At 35.7% G+C, this 16,064-nt stretch overlaps 1 protein-coding gene across 2 annotated transcripts in view; it reads right to left on the bottom strand.

Annotated features, from left to right (window-relative positions):
• Positions 1 to 404: 404 nt before the first annotated feature.
• The window catches only part of LOC149782680 (NF-kappa-B inhibitor-interacting Ras-like protein 1), a 29,723-nt gene continuing 14,063 nt past the window's right edge, over positions 405 to 16,064 (bottom strand). For both annotated transcript variants that reach the window (XM_089934168.1, XM_089934167.1), the window contains exons 5-8: positions 15,880 to 15,975; positions 14,144 to 14,237; positions 7,296 to 7,382; positions 405 to 1,745 (exon numbers count right to left, since the gene is read on the bottom strand). In XM_089934168.1, coding sequence (XP_089790294.1) covers positions 1,678 to 1,745; positions 7,296 to 7,382; positions 14,144 to 14,237; positions 15,880 to 15,975 — 345 coding nt within the window. In that variant the 3' untranslated portion in view covers positions 405 to 1,677. The remainder of the gene's footprint in view (positions 1,746 to 7,295; positions 7,383 to 14,143; positions 14,238 to 15,879; positions 15,976 to 16,064) is intronic.

The following is a 16,064-nucleotide window of genomic DNA, read 5'->3' as shown; positions in this document are numbered from 1 at the left end:
CATTATTATATAGGTTATTGTGAAATACTATCATAATGAAACAATTACAAAACAATGTTACAACAGTGAGAAAGGTAAATAAATCTGAATTTTTTAACAACATAACACTAGTAAGATAACAGCCCTACTGATTGTGAGAAATTAATGATACTATGAATTCTGCTGTCTTTTTTTGTGTGGCCTGGCATTATTTTGTTGGGTCTTTAAATTTGTGCAACCATGACAGGAATGGTACTCCACAACAAAAATAGCCAATTCACAGTAGCTTTGTCTTGTGTTGAACCGCCTATGACTTTCTGTTTTTTTTAAATTAGTCTTCAATATACCCCTGGGGAGGGGTCCTCTGAGAAGACTGGATAAACAAGATTGTTTTGTATTTGTAAAAAATGAATATGAAGAAAACATACTGAATACATTTATTCTGTCAAGAAAGATGTAAACCTATGTCATTATTATATAGGTTATTGTGAAATACTATCATAATGAAACAATTACAAAACAATGTTACAACAGTGAGAAAGGTAAATAAATCTGAATTTTTTAAAAACATAACACTAGTAAGATAACAGCCCTACTGATTGTGAGAAATTAACGATACTATGAATTCTGCTGTCTTTTTTTGTGTGGCCTGGCATTATTTTGTTGGGTCTTTAAATTTGTGCAACCATGACAGGAATGGTACTCCACAACAAAAATAGCCAATTCACAGTAGCTTTGTCTTGTGTTGAACTGCCTATGACTTTCTGTCATACATGGAAGTGAGACAAGGCTTGTTTTCTCTAATAACTATGAAAGATGCCATGTAATATCGAAGCAGTGCTTTAAACTGGCAGACTAGCTTGACCAAAACTGACAATGTAGCTTAACATTCAGCTAAATTTTTTTTTTTATACGGTCCACCAAAATAGCTGATTTTGCTGTACATGCCTTTGCTTTTAATGGCATGGAAAAATTACATAATTCACATAAAGGTGTTGCAAAATTATGTATGCCACCATACCTATTTCTCAATTGGACTAGGTCAAAGCAAAAAAATTTCAAGTGATGAATGTGATGTAGCCCATATTTCACAAATTTTATGGCTTTCTGTGAACAACATTCAGAAGGTGAAGTATTAGTCTTTTAAGCAGTCAGATAACACATACAAATAATAGTTACTCTTTTTTTTCTGAGTAAAAATACAATCAAATTCTTTAATTTTTGGTCCAAATCTAAATTTTTACTTCATGAATTTTTTTTTTGCTTGTCACATCTTTTCATGCTGCATACACTTGCAATTAAGAAACTTGGTTCATCATTAAAATTAATTAGTGCACACTGTGGAATTGGATGCCATATACATTTGCTTGTAAGTCGACTCCCAGTGCAAACAACAATGCACCAGCAGATCAGGGTGATGATCTTTTTCTTTAATGATTACTCCTAACTAATTGCAGAGACCCAGATATGGGTCTGTGCAGTTTGCAGTTGGTCTCAACAAATGCTTCAATTTCTCTGTGTAGTTTTATTAAACAGTTCTTGGTAATTCTTTTCAATCATTCTGTGTCCATGGCAGGGTTTTCAACATCTGAACTTGATTAGTTCCAAATTTTCTATCCCACAGCAAGTTTAAATGGTTCAAATGAATGACATCTTCCGAAGATATTGTTTTCCATCAGGAGTTTTAGGAAGTCCTCATCAGATATCAACACTTGTGCTGCTAGTTGTCCCCTTGGCCTTGCGTCCTGGTAGGAAAGTAGACTTACCTATTAAATAATAATAAAATAATATAAACATTTCATTAATTCCCAATATAAACAAGTTCTTTGATAATCAACTTCTTCTGAGGTATAGTAGATATAGAATTGATAAATAACTATGTACAGCTTGAAAAGCGATGTCAACTCAGTACAATGCAAACAATCAACTGTGCCTTACATTTTTAAACTCCAAAAATACACTATCTGCCCCAATGAATAAATTATGTTACTCCTAGAATACTCACCCAATCCCATTAATGTTAGGAATATAAGCCCTATTACCTCCTGAATCCAGCCCTCCCAAAAACGAAAATTCATATTGTGTATAATAGACAAAGAGCAGTATCTCTTTCACACTATCTCCCCTTGTGACACCAGTTTAAGGTGAGAAGAACATCATATAATAGTATCCTTGCATCATAGATATTGGGTGGTATTTAAGTAATGTGATGGGTAAGTATTCTTGTAGAAATGTAAGTTGCTAAAAGTTTGCTTTCACAGAGGGAAAGTTGAGCATCAATCATATAACTCTGAGTAAAAAATATTGGATTCCGCATATGAATGTTAATCCATTCTCATAAGTATGAGCAGCACAATTGGGGGCAATGTGGTTTATGTCTGGAAATAAGAGATAATAAGATCATCTTTATTATAACATTTCTGGGAGATACCAGTGCAAGCTGCACAGGGTGCTCGTCCCACGGTTATGCTGATGTCAATTTTGTCTGGTGGTTGCTTGTGTGACTGAATCTACCCGGTCCAGAGTTGGTCACTGTGGAGCTAAGTCTCATAATAAAACTTTAGAAGGTTGACTGTGCCTGCGAACTGATGGCCTTGATATCTTGATAGAAATGTTATTGTCAAGGCAAGACTCACAGAAATTACTCTTATCTCACAAGCAGAGATCTTTAAGAGGTGATTCGTCTAGTGATATATCAGAGGTTGCCACTTAAACTGAGGGGGTTGAGGGGTTATGTCCTTTTTCCCAGGTTTAAAAACTAGCTTCAGATAAAACCTGAGCAAATGTACCAGGTCTTATGGCAACTTTCTGAGCAGCAACTAATTCTTGGTGATGAAACTCGGTTGCATCGTAAGAACCACCAAGTCTTTTGATCGAAACTGAGGGTAGGCTGGATCAACAGTGAAGGTATGTAATTCCATGATGTGGCAAGCCAAAGCAAGCGCTATCATGGGGCAGGTTTTGAATTCAGCCAAGTCAGAAGCCAGGAAAGATTACACTTGGGAAAACAATGCAAGCAATTTATGCCTTATGAAGTCCAAGTTGGACAAGATCCTCCTTATCATAATGATGGAACATGTCTTTAATAGTAATCAGAGGCAAGCTTTTATCCTCAAACAGGCAAAGATAAAAGTCAGCGGGGCCAGAGGCAGACAAAGGGACAATGTTTGACTTTGTGCCAGTCCCTGAAAATGTGCTTTTCCCATCATATGCATTTAAAGTGGAGGGCCTTCTAGCTTTAAGATTGATCAGTTGAATTATTTATGTTGCAAGGCTCTCTGGACAAGAAATAAATGACGGTCTGGGTTAAGATGGAACATGTGGTTTAAGAGTACTTGAGATGCTTGAGAAGATTCAGCCCGTTGAGGATGGTCCTGGCTAGATCTATCACTAGATCGAGAACACTCTCCCAAGTGAGACAAGGAGCATCGACAGACCAAGCCTTGAGATCTGGAACCGGGGAAATACAGGAGTACAGTTTGTGAATCCACCTGGTTGTACAAAAGATCAATCATCAGATGCACCCATAGCTGACAAATTGACGAAAAACCAACAGATGGAGGGGCCAATCTGTATGGAAAATCTGTTACCTCCTTGACAGAGAATTGGCCAAGACACTGGTCTACTGGGAATATGATATGAACATCGATGTTGTTTTGTGCACACCAATGACGAAATGTCCAGACCAGAAAGTAGAGCTGGGGTGATTGTGGTACCAACCTGTTTGAAGAGGTATGTCATCAAAACCAAGTTGTCTGACATGACGGTCTCCATCTCATTCTGAAGATGTTTAAAAATGAAAGGCTCTGATGATAGTTTTCATCTCCAAGAGACTGATGTAGACCTGTGTCCTCTGGACCCCACTGGTCACTGAAAGTGTTCAAGTCCAGTAACAGATGGATTGCTTAGCCACAGGTGCTTGCATCTGTACATGGTCACATCTGGGTGTGGCTGTTCGAGAGATATTCCTGTCGGGAGCCAACCTAAGATGCGTCACTGTTCCAGGAATGATACTATCTCACTCGTTACATTGATCCTGTAATGAGGGAATCCAGTAAGATAGTAAGGTCATCTGCATATGGTGCATTTAGAGGAAATCCAGCAGGAAAAGATCTGCTGCTGCATAGAACAATCTGAGGAGCTGCAGAAACTCCCTGGTTGTGATCGTGCAAGGATGGCAATTCAGACCTCCTAAATATTAGGAAGATGTACCTGGTTGAGGTGGATGAGAAAATCCATACTCAAATGGACAAAGATGTAACTTCCCAATTGATCAGCAAACCTAGACGATGTAAAAGGGAAATGAGATTGTTCCTTCCTTTGACTAGAATGGAACTGATCATTTGTTTTTGGAGGATGTCTTTCAAATACACTGCTGTGGAAATAATCATGAAACAGGAATTAGGATTCTTATGTTATGTGCTTAGGCGCGAATAAACAGTAACACAAGAAAGAGTGAAAACAACAAGCTTTGAAAAATGTAACAAATTATTTCCCTGGAAAAATACTGTAAATATGAAACAAATATGAGAACTTACGGTTTCCAGAATCAAATCCAAAAATAATACAAGAATAATCCACAAGTAAAATTTTTAAAGTCCTAATATCGAAATGTTCTAAGGGTAACAAGTTTGAGTCCCAACGAAGAATCAAAGATGGAAGGCGATTATGTATGTTGTAGCCTGTACTGTGTTGACGTCTACAGTACCTTGTAGAAACATAATAATTAATCCTCCGGTCTTGGAAATCCAATTAAAATTTTCAAGAAAGTTGTTTTTCAAGAGTTCTGTATGCATACAATATTTTCAGAGAAATGAATTAATCTTCAGGAGTCCAAGAAATCAGAAGAATTAACATATAACTCAAAAACTCCAATACTTCAATACTGGTCACAACAGAAGAAAACAACCTGACATCAAGTGTTTAAGAGCCCGGACTATCAAGTCTCTACCTCTAAACATCACTATTAATACTAAGTAATTCAGAAAAGCCTAATTGCGAAATAGAGGATGACGTGATCATGTTTACATGTAAAAGTCACATAGCTCCTGTATGTCCTTGATAAGAACCAATCATTTTACTCCTAGAAAAAAGTTGTTTACTTGACCCTCAATCAAGGCCAGGAACTAAGTCAAAAACAGAAACAAGTGTTTCTATTATTAGGTATTTATGGAAACGTTCGGGTCAAACAATTTTCTGGAAAATATCAAATTCCTAGTAAACAAAATTACATTACATTGACATGTAAAGAAAACAAAAAGACTCCAAAACCCACAAACAGTCAAATCAAATCAAATATAAATTAAATCAAATATATGTAACACAATACAGGGAATTGTTTCTTAAAGGCCCGGGAACACATGTTCAAACCAGGAGAACATGCAAAACTGATAAGAATTTCCTTGATATTTAAACCATTGGAATTGCTGTAAGGATGGATGGACACAAACATGAAAATATGCGTTTGTAAGATCAAGACCAATTGCAAATTCGTTTGGACAGATGGAGGGTCAGACTGATCTTGCTGTCTCCATCTCGAAATGGCCTTCCTAACCAGAAAAGGCTTGGAGAACAAATCGGGGGAATACTGAGTTTGAACAATCTCTACTACCCATTTCTTGATGAGAATCCAAATGTCTTGCTACAGAAGTCTAACAGTACTTTGGATCCGTAAATCAGTTGAGATGACTAAAGGGGAGGGGGTTGTCAAAGTGAGAACCAAAGCCCCTCTGACACAATCTGGATCACCCAACTAGCTGGTGGAAAGAGACCAATCCAATGCTATTTGGAAACAGTCTAGCACCTACCTAGTTGTCTGCAGCTGGTCAGGAAAATGAGTCAACCTTGAGAGAGCAGAGAAGTGGGGGTTGGGAAACCTTGTTTCCTATCCCCTTGAATATCCCCAAAACTGAATAGCCAATTGTATTCATGTAAAAGATTGGAATCACAGCTGGCTTTTTGTCTGAACAGTGAACATTTTATATCTACTGTCTCCAGTCATCATGCCATTGAGAGTTAATCGGAGATGATGATGTTGTTGTTGTGGGGTTTAACGCCATTTTTCAGCACATGATAGGCTATACATGGCGGCCAGTATTAATGATGGAGGAAGAATCCGGGAAAACTACTGACCCATGAGAAGCTACTGGCAAGCTTTCTCACATACCCACACTGGCCGAAGCCTAGACTCAAACCCACGCAGCAGAGGTGAGATGGCAGTGATCCATAACGGAGAGCACTTTAGACCACTCGGCCTCTGGAGATGATGTACAAGGCAAAGGTTGCTGTACAAAGAGATTATGGGGCAGTTCTTGGACTTCCTACCTCCACAATTCCTATATCTTTCCACCTAACAAAGGAAATCGAAAGGAAGGTTGTGGAGTAATTGTTGTGTCTGCCTCCCAACCAATATTTTATATGCCTCCCAACCAGTGTTCAGCTACATACATCATCAAAACAAACTATGCCTGTTTAATTTGGACTCCATTATTGAGTAACCACAACTTTGCCACTTAACTATGTATACCTTAAGTAAATAGAAACTTATCAGACTGAATCTGTACCAATTTAATGCAAAAGCATTCAATGCACATAAGTTACAATGCAAAAGACTAGTGAACCTAAGAAAAGCAAGAGATCCCTTCACAAGTTCTGCTGACTCTTAAATCATTTTTTCAAATTTAAAATGGCATCCATATCTACTGGTTTAAAATGTTTAAGTTCATCAATACTGGATAAAATGTCTTTGATTTACTGTATATTTTTATTGTGATAAAAAGAATCTTACAAAATGATCTGAAAAACAATACCAGTAAGGCCTGTTTGTGAATATTCATCATTATTACTTATTTCAGTCCTGAAGGCAGAAACTACTCAGTTAAACAGAATGTCTCTGACCTGGCCTACCCAGTGGTCAATGATCCAATGCTGACAATTTTCTGGTTGGGTCAACAAAACATTAAAGTATCTGGTTTGCTGAAAATGTTACAAGATTATGAAAAGCAAATATGGAGCACCAGTGAATTGTAGGGCCAAAAACTTGTAAGTTGCTCTTCATTCAAGCCAGAGGAAAGTTTAGGGAAAGGGTTAACACTGTATGGCCATTTAAATTTTTCAAGTGTAGGTGATGGTATTCTTTCCTACCCAGAAAGAACCTTAACACATACAATTTTATATGAATGTAAACTATGTACGGTAGTAAAATAACGAAACTGAAACAGTGATGACCTTATCTTTGATCTCATGATCTCCAAATCTGAAAAAAATTCCTTGCTCACAAAAAGCTTGCATAATCAAATACATAACTTGAAACTTACTCTGAGGCTGTGTTATTCTGGAAGTTAACCATACAAAAGGGTCCACAAGAGATTTTGTGTTTGTTACAGTGGCTTCCCAGAGACGAACTGAAAGAAAGTAGTATGAATTAGATTCAAAACAAGAGGATTGATAAGACAGGTGCTCACAAAAATACTTCTCGACTCTCCTGCATCCCAACCCTAGCCCACGATAAAGATGAGTCTGTAGTTAAAACATTTGTAAAAAAAAAAGGCATAACTCTTGCAGAAACTGTGCAAACACAAATGATTGGTCAACAAGTCTATCTACTAATGATGACCGTATATGAACTAAATTTCACAGCAATTTATTAAGCTATTCTGTCTTGCATTGCAGCCAGTTGTAAGTAATGAAGGGCAATAACACTTACAAAGTCTTGCAAGAAAAGATTTATCGATATGCAGGGCTCGAAAAGAGCGGTATAGTCTGCTAGCCTGAGACTAGTAGATTTCTTGTCGGACTAGTAGCTTTTATAATGTTACTAGTCCGATGGGCTAGTAAGTTTTGGTTATCAACAGGCAGTGTTTGTTTACGCCATTCCCTAATAAAGACTTGACTTCAGCAGATGTTCTGTAGAATCAAAGCAGTGGCCATTGCAAAGTTATAAAATATTAGCATGAGAAGATGAAGTTAATTTCTGCCTAGGAAAAGTGCATTTCTATAGCAAGAAGCCATCTGATTTTGTGCATTTCGCTTAACAGCGCAAATTATGGTCCCATCATTAACAACATAAGTTTGGTAATTAATCCTAATTAATTTTTTTTTGCTCGATAACCAAATGCTCTAACAGTCACAAATGGGAAACTGCAAAATTTTTCATTTGCATTGAAATAATTATAAGAATTAGTTCAGTTTATAATGATTATGTTATTGAAACATCCTTTCCATACAACTACTTTTTCTAGGCTGATAAGAGTAGTTTTTATTATATTTTTTTCCCTTACAAGAATGAACAAAGAATTTGAATACACGTGGATATATCCAAGCAGAATGCCGTACATTTGTTGGGAATTAAAATCTCTGAGCATGGTCGTCTAAGAAAACTTTCTGCCTTATTATTAATTTCAACAATACATTGAGGTCTGATTAATTAGGAACAATTACCAAACTTATGCTATTAATGATGAGACTGTAACTGGAGCTGTTAAATACAATGCACCGAGTCAGATGGCTTTGTTTGATATGAACACACCTTTTCCAAGCTGAAACTAACATTATCTTCTGATGCTAATATTTTATAACAGTGTTTACAATAGCCACTGCTTTGATCATGCAGAACATCTGCTGAAGTCAAGTCTTTATTGGGGAGAGGCCATTTAATTGGGGAGGGGGGCAAAGGCACGTGTCTTGAAACGTGTTTCTTGCTCTGACTTTCTTATATAAAGGACACTGTGCCATTCCTTTTCTTACTTTAAATAATTCAAGTCAGCTACACTGTAACATCTTGTATTTCAAAACAAGGCACAATTCCCTCCTTATAAGACAGGCAAAAATGTGGCATTTTATAGGTGTTCAGCCACTGGAAAAAAGCAAACGTTGAATGAAAATGACATAAAAAAGAGGGGTAATTCTTATGATACGGAAAAGCATAATCAAACATTTCAGAAGGCATGGACAATAGACAGGGAATGGCTGAATTATGATGAAAAGAACTTTATGCAGAGTAACTGGTATACATAATTCTCAAAAACAAACACGGAAAACATCCAGTTTTGTTGCGGGTTGTTCGAACTTTAAAACTGAATTGGTAAACATACATGAAAGCTGTGGGCAACACAAAAAGAGTTAAGAGAGAAAAGCAGCTGTGCAGATACCACCAGAAGAATCGACCGCTGGGAAAGTTTAAATTGGAATGTGTTTGACCGGCTCGTTAATTTGTTTAGAAATGCACATGCTATCATAAAGAACAGAAGAGCCTTCATTGATTTTGTATGGATGTGTCAGCTGGGTAAGATGAAAGGAATTGAGTGTTGGAGAGACTTACAGAAATAATAAACAGGTTGTTACATTTACTCACTACATGGCTGAAAGTGAAAGGCAGAAATTTTGTCATAGGTATAAATGAAGCAAGGTTTCTTGCAGACTTGGCCCACAGCTGTAAAATCGTGTGCTGATGACCGCAAGAATATCCTGGCATTTACTGACCTTATCCTGACAATACCAGCCCACTGTGCCAATGCTGAGAGGGGTTTCTCAGAGATGAAATGGTGAAGAGTGACTGGAGATCATGTTCACAACCTTGATTCTGTCCGACCTACTCTTTATAATGTTTCATACAAATGATATTCCAACATATGATCCATAACAGCAATGCATTTGTGGAATGTTTCAGGGAGTTGGAACAAACCCCATATGGACCCAGAGTGCAGGTGGAGGGCGAGAAAGGACACCTGGATCCCTTTCTGGAATTGGATCCAGATTATCTTGAGAAACAAGAAATGTGAATTGAATGGTTGATGGATTTGATGTAGGATTTGTACTTCTGTACTTATGCATCTTATATGATAATGCTATTTATGAAATAAAATGTTTGCTAATCTCAATACAAGTGTGATACATTGTTTTGTGGACAGGACTAGTAAAGATTTGGCAGGACTAGTAAATTTCTCAGTATACTAGTCCTTCGAGCTACAAAGAAATTTGTGTTAAATTCAATCCCTGGATATGTTAAAGTGATGATCATAATATATATCAAATTTCACAGCAATCCATGAAAGCTGCAATACAGATCACATTAACAAGATTCTGTCTTGCACTGCAATACAAGTTACATTCACAAGATTCTGTCTTACACTGCAATACAAATTAATTCACAAAATTCTGTCTTATACTGCAATACAAATTAATTCACAAGATTCTTACACTGCAATACAAGTCACATTCACAAGATTCTGTCTTACACTACAATACAAATAACATTCACAAGATTCTGTCTTACACTGCAATACAAATTCACATAATTCTGTCTTATACTGCAATACAAATTAATTCACAAGATGCTGTCTTACACTGCAATACAAATCACATTCACAAGATTCTGTCTTACACTGCAATACAAGTCACATTCACAAGATTCTGTCTACACTACAATGCAAATAACATTCACAAGATTCTGTCTTACACTGCAATACAAATTAATTCACAAAATTCTGTCTTATACTGCAATACAAATAACATTCACAAGATTCTGTCTTACATTGCAATACAAGTCACATTCATAAGATTGTTTTACACTACAATATAAATCAAATTCACAAGATTCTGTCTCACTGCAATAGAAGTTACATTCACAAGATTCTGTCTTACAGTGCAATAATAGTCACATAATTGTTTCTTGCACTGCAATACAAGTCACATGACTCTTACACTGCAATACAAATCACAATCACAAGATTCTGTCTTACACTGCAATACAAATCACAATCACAAGATTCTGTCTTACTGCAATACAAATTACATTCACAAGATTCTGTCTTACATTGCAATACAAGCTGCATTCACACACTTCTGTCTAACACTGCAATACAAATTACATCCACATAATTCTGTCTTGCAATGAAATACAATTTATATTCATAAGATTTTTGTAGAGGCTGTGCCAGACATATGTATTTATGGACATGAGGATTACTGTTTAGGGGGCGCTCACCAGTTATTATGTAATTTTGAGAGAGTGGTGTATGTAAGGTGAAGTTGTTTGCAATTAAAACATGCACAATGGAGAGAATGTTGGCATATGTCTATGTTACATTAATGTAATGTGGATGATATTTCTTTGGATATTGTACTTTTGGAAAGTATATGATCTAAGCACACTGCTAACTCAAATGACAGCTCCCATGTGCTACAAAAAATCAGCCTGAATTAGTTTAAAGTACACTGTCCATAGCAGCTATTAAAATAGGGAAAATGAATTTTGCCACACTAGACAATACCAGCTTCTGAAAGTGCAAAGAATGAATTGCCAAATATATAAAATATATTAAAAAAAGTTATTGGCTCTTTTTTAAACAATTTACCTCTGAAGTTCAGGAAGTGAAAATGACCAAGTGGAGCTAGCACTTTTTGAAAGGTGCACATCTGGAGTAAGGCCAAGCTGTATACTCTATAACCCATATTACACCCATCAATCATACACCAAAATAAAGGGAATTAAAGGTTCTTTGAATTAAACCTAAGATGTACAAGGTCTTTTTAAGTAGCCAGTATAAACTGTGAGGAAAGCTAGGGGAATTCTTTTTCTTTAAAATTCTAACCCTATGCAAAATATGAAACTGTAGAGCGCCACCTTAAAACAAATATAAAAATATATCATTAGGTATGATGTTCTGAATAAAATGGTACATTCATATTGATGTTAAGCATGAAAATACGCTAATTGTGCTCATTTTGCTCTTGCTTACATAATTTGCAATGAGGTATGTTTGTGTGAGTAGTGACCTTAATTAGGGGAAATTATAAGTCTTAGAATATAGGAATAGAGTCAAATTTAAAATTGTTGCAAAAAGCAAAAAAATATATAGTGAAAATGTTTGTTTTCATTTATTTGCACTGAAATAAAAAAAATGATGAGAAAGCATATTTGCTTCTTCTATATTAAACAATAGGCATTGACCTTTCACCTCTATGAACCTGATCTGTTCCATCCCTTTTCAAACTGTAAAATTTATTGTTGATATCTCAGAAATAATTCTGACTAGTTTCATGTTCCTGTCATTCAGCATATCATTGCTTGCTATGTTGACAAAATGTAATGTGCATTTTTAAAACAGCATACTTTTTATCAAGGGGTGGGGGCTGGACTTGTCAGAGACTCTGACACTCATAAATACTATTCTGTGGGGGGAAATACAGGAGAATTATTCAAAAGGACTGTTTTGATGCTTGCGACATAAATGTTTCAGCCATACAATCAAAATTAAATTGTACAATAATAATACCAATGTTCTCTTTAAGGGAGTGCTCACCAGTTATTATGTACTTTTGAGAGAGTGACATATGTAAGGTGAAGTTATTTGCATTTAAAACATGCACAATGGGGAGAATGTTGGCATACATCTATGTTACATTAATGTAATGTGGATGTTATTTCTTTGGATAATGTACTTTTGGAAACTGTACATGATCTGAGCACACTGCTAACTAAAATGAAGGGGCCCCATTTTCACTTCCTGAACTTCAGAGATAAATTGTATAAAAAAGAGCCAATAACTTTTAATTAATACATTTTATATATTTGATAATTCATTCTTTGCACTTTCAGAAGGTGGTATTGTCTAGTCTGGCAAAATTCATTTTCTCTATTTTAATAGCTGCTATGGACAGTGTACTTTAGACTAATTTAGGCTGATTTTTTGTAGCACAAGGCAGCAGTCATTTTAGTTGTTGTTCTGGGGTTTAACGCCATTTTACAGCACAGGATAGGCTATACATGGCGGCCAGTATTAATGGTGGAGGAAGAACCTTGGAAAACCCCAGAAAGAACCACTAACCAATGAGAAGCTACTGGCAAGCTTTCTCACATACCCACATAGGCCAAATCCGAGACTTGAACCCACACAGGCAGAGATGAGATGGCAGTGATCCGTAACAGTGAGTGCTTTAGACCACTCGGCCACTCTGGGGCCCCAGGAAATAAAGTAATAATGAAAATAGAAACATAAGACATAGTTACAAAGAACATAGTAACACAGAACAAAAGATATTGTCCACGGATAACTTTTCAATCTTTCCAAAAGAATGCCTTATGACTCAGTGTAGGTACTTGTAATGTATATTAAGCAAATATTTCTGCTCAAATAATTAAAGTCCCCAAAAGAGTTTGTATTTTAGCATTTTTCCCTGACATCCACTAGCAACTGTTTTTAATTGCCACTACTCATACACTCCAGAAGAAAACTGATAAAACTTGGCAAACTGTTTTATCTTGAGGATCATTTGGTACTAAATTAAAAAATTGTGCCTCTCAGACATCAAATATGACCATTACAGAGTCCATCTCTAGAATCTTGTTAATGCTACTCTCTTTTAACAGTTGGTCTAAATGAGTTATCAATATATAATTTGTCCTCATAAGATGGCCATCAGGATGGAAGGCTGTACTGACTTTGAGATTCCATTGAAACACTTCTCAGTATATCAAGTTTGTCTAAAATGAAAGTGATGCAAGTCTGATTGCACAAAATGGCTGCCATGGTGGCCAACTTGAAATTCTTGTTTGTCACACATTCCAAAGTGAGCAAGATGTTGTAATCACACATTTTTCTGGTGTCTACTGTAATTGTTGCTTAACCTAGCAAGGTAATTAATTTCTCTGTCTGCTTCTTTATTAAGCCATATGTTCCCCCAAAAATGCCATTAATAAAAAGCTGAAATTCATGTATCGGTGAATGTGGAATTTTCACACAATGATATTTCACCTTTTTTCTATTGTGTGCAATACAAGCGTGCTAAGGTACCATTATACATAGATCTATTCAATAATTTTCAAACAAGCTTCATAATGTTTTCAAAATCTGGCATTTGCCAAAGATTTCACTGCAGCAGTGTGTTCTGTTTCGTAAGTGAATCTACTTGGGTGTCATATCCATTTATGTATATAAAAAAATAACTAATGGCAGTGATTGGAGGGGAGAAACAGATGTCACACATATTGTTTTTGTAATTCATTTTGATAAAGATTGTTTTTACTGATGGGGAAAAGAGTTTTTAAAACACAAACTGATTCATTTTCTAAAGAAAAAACACCCACCCCATTACAATTATGAACGAATTAGTGGACATAAATATTCAGATACATAAATATTGTGAATAATAATGACATCCCTACCTTTTTCCCGGGTGGCCCAGGCCTGTGCTGTGTTGATGTCCACTTGTCTCCCTTCCTGCAACTCATTCTTATTACCTATTGCTATGATGTGAACCTGTAGAACAGAACCATACAGCAGTATTTAAAAAGTTCTGTCAAAAGATGTTATGCTTGCTGACACTGTATATGACCTTAATATGCGACATGCTGTGAATCACTTTAAATTTTATGGTTTTGGTTAGAAATGGATATTTGTGGGTTCCTAATTTCATGGATTGGTTAGAAAATGGATATTTGTGGGTGTTTCATTTCATGGTTCGGTTAGAAAATGGATATTTGAAGATACTTTCATGGATCTGTCATTTTGAAGAAGAAAAAAATATAAGATACCGTGTAATGATGTGTATATGTATACCGATATTTACTTCTATGTATTTCTGGGCACTAAACTGATAGTCTACTGCACTATTTAGGATTGATTAGATAACATTGCCAACACTTGGCATTAATATGGAGATCTGAATCAAAAATGGAACAGACATCCTTTTGCACATGTATTTTTTAAAAAATCCCTGATTCTACTTCTTTATTTCGACTGCGATTAGTTCTGTTTAAAAGTTTATAAAGACCATGGGAAAACAAAACTCCTGACAATTCTATATTAGGAGATAAATAACATGAAAACTTTTTAAAGGCAAAGCTTTTATCTTTTCCATTCAATAGGTGGGACCGATTGGTTTTATATGGCTTATTTAGCAAAGAGTTATATACAAGAACATATTTAGTAACAAATTGAGCACTTGTCTTCTGTTTGCTCAATGGAATAGTGAAAATCAATGGAATAGTGAAACACAGCTGTGATAAACAAACTTAAAAATGCAGTGAACAAATCTTTTCATTTTCAAAATGACTAATGATTGAATCAGACATGGTAACTGCCTTCACTCTCATATGTCTATTCAGTATGGAACAGTAGCTAATGCAGTGCTCCTTAATCCATACATTATGTTAGATATTTTCATGGATAAATAGCTACTGTCACTCATGGCAACAATTGCTAAAAAAAAGGCCTAAAACTCTGATAATTTGTTTTTAACTTAAATGCACTCATGTTTTTCAAACATTTTCCTAATATCAAACGTGTGCATAAAGTTTTTGTGAGTAATAACAATTATAAATGGATATAAGTGATTAGGTCAGTATGGGAGAACACAAAATGGGCAATTTTGCATGTATTTCTATAGCACAAAAAAAAAGAGTAATTACTTTAGTACGGACAATTCCAATTCATGAAAATCTGCATATTAATTAAATCATAGTCAATTTACCTCAACTTTCATAAACATTATTGTGACACATATTTCTCAACACTATAAATACTACCAGTATGATAACAGACAAAAACCCAGTAATGACGCTCTGTTTTTCAATCTCACAATGAAGAACAATATTCAGCTAAGCTAGGATTTAAACTCTAGACTTCCGTTACACCATCTGATCTATCTTACTCACTGCTCCAACCCTTTCCAAGTGTGACGTGAAGTTGGGCCTGCAGCCATCATGTTGGAAGAAAAGAAAACAGCAATTTTCCTGCACTAACTAGTTTAAAATTAAAATTATGTACGATTTTAAAATACTTTTTTATTGGGACAATGGACAATTTTTTTTAAAAAGTCCCTGCAACCAGTTCCTCCTATACTCCCCCTTGTTAAGGCTAAGGTCAAATAAGACCTCTCCAACTTAATGCTTGTGTATACCTCCTTTTTATCTCTGCTCTTGTCTATGTCTTTCTTCAACTTGTCAAGTTTCTGGAAGGACTCCCATTTCGTCACGTCATATACCAAGACAAACCCCTGCAGACAGATAAACAAATGACATGGGATTTAAAGCAATTACAACAGAGCATTCACTACTAAGATGACTACTTTATTAATTATCACCA

The sequence above is a fragment of the Sinohyriopsis cumingii genome, chromosome 15 (assembly GCF_028554795.1).
Source record: "Sinohyriopsis cumingii isolate HCF-2022 chromosome 15, ASM2855479v2, whole genome shotgun sequence".
NCBI lineage: Eukaryota > Metazoa > Mollusca > Bivalvia > Unionida > Unionidae > Sinohyriopsis > Sinohyriopsis cumingii.
The sequence above is the reverse complement of the archived record's forward strand: the minus strand, read 5'-3'. Positions and strand labels throughout refer to the sequence as shown.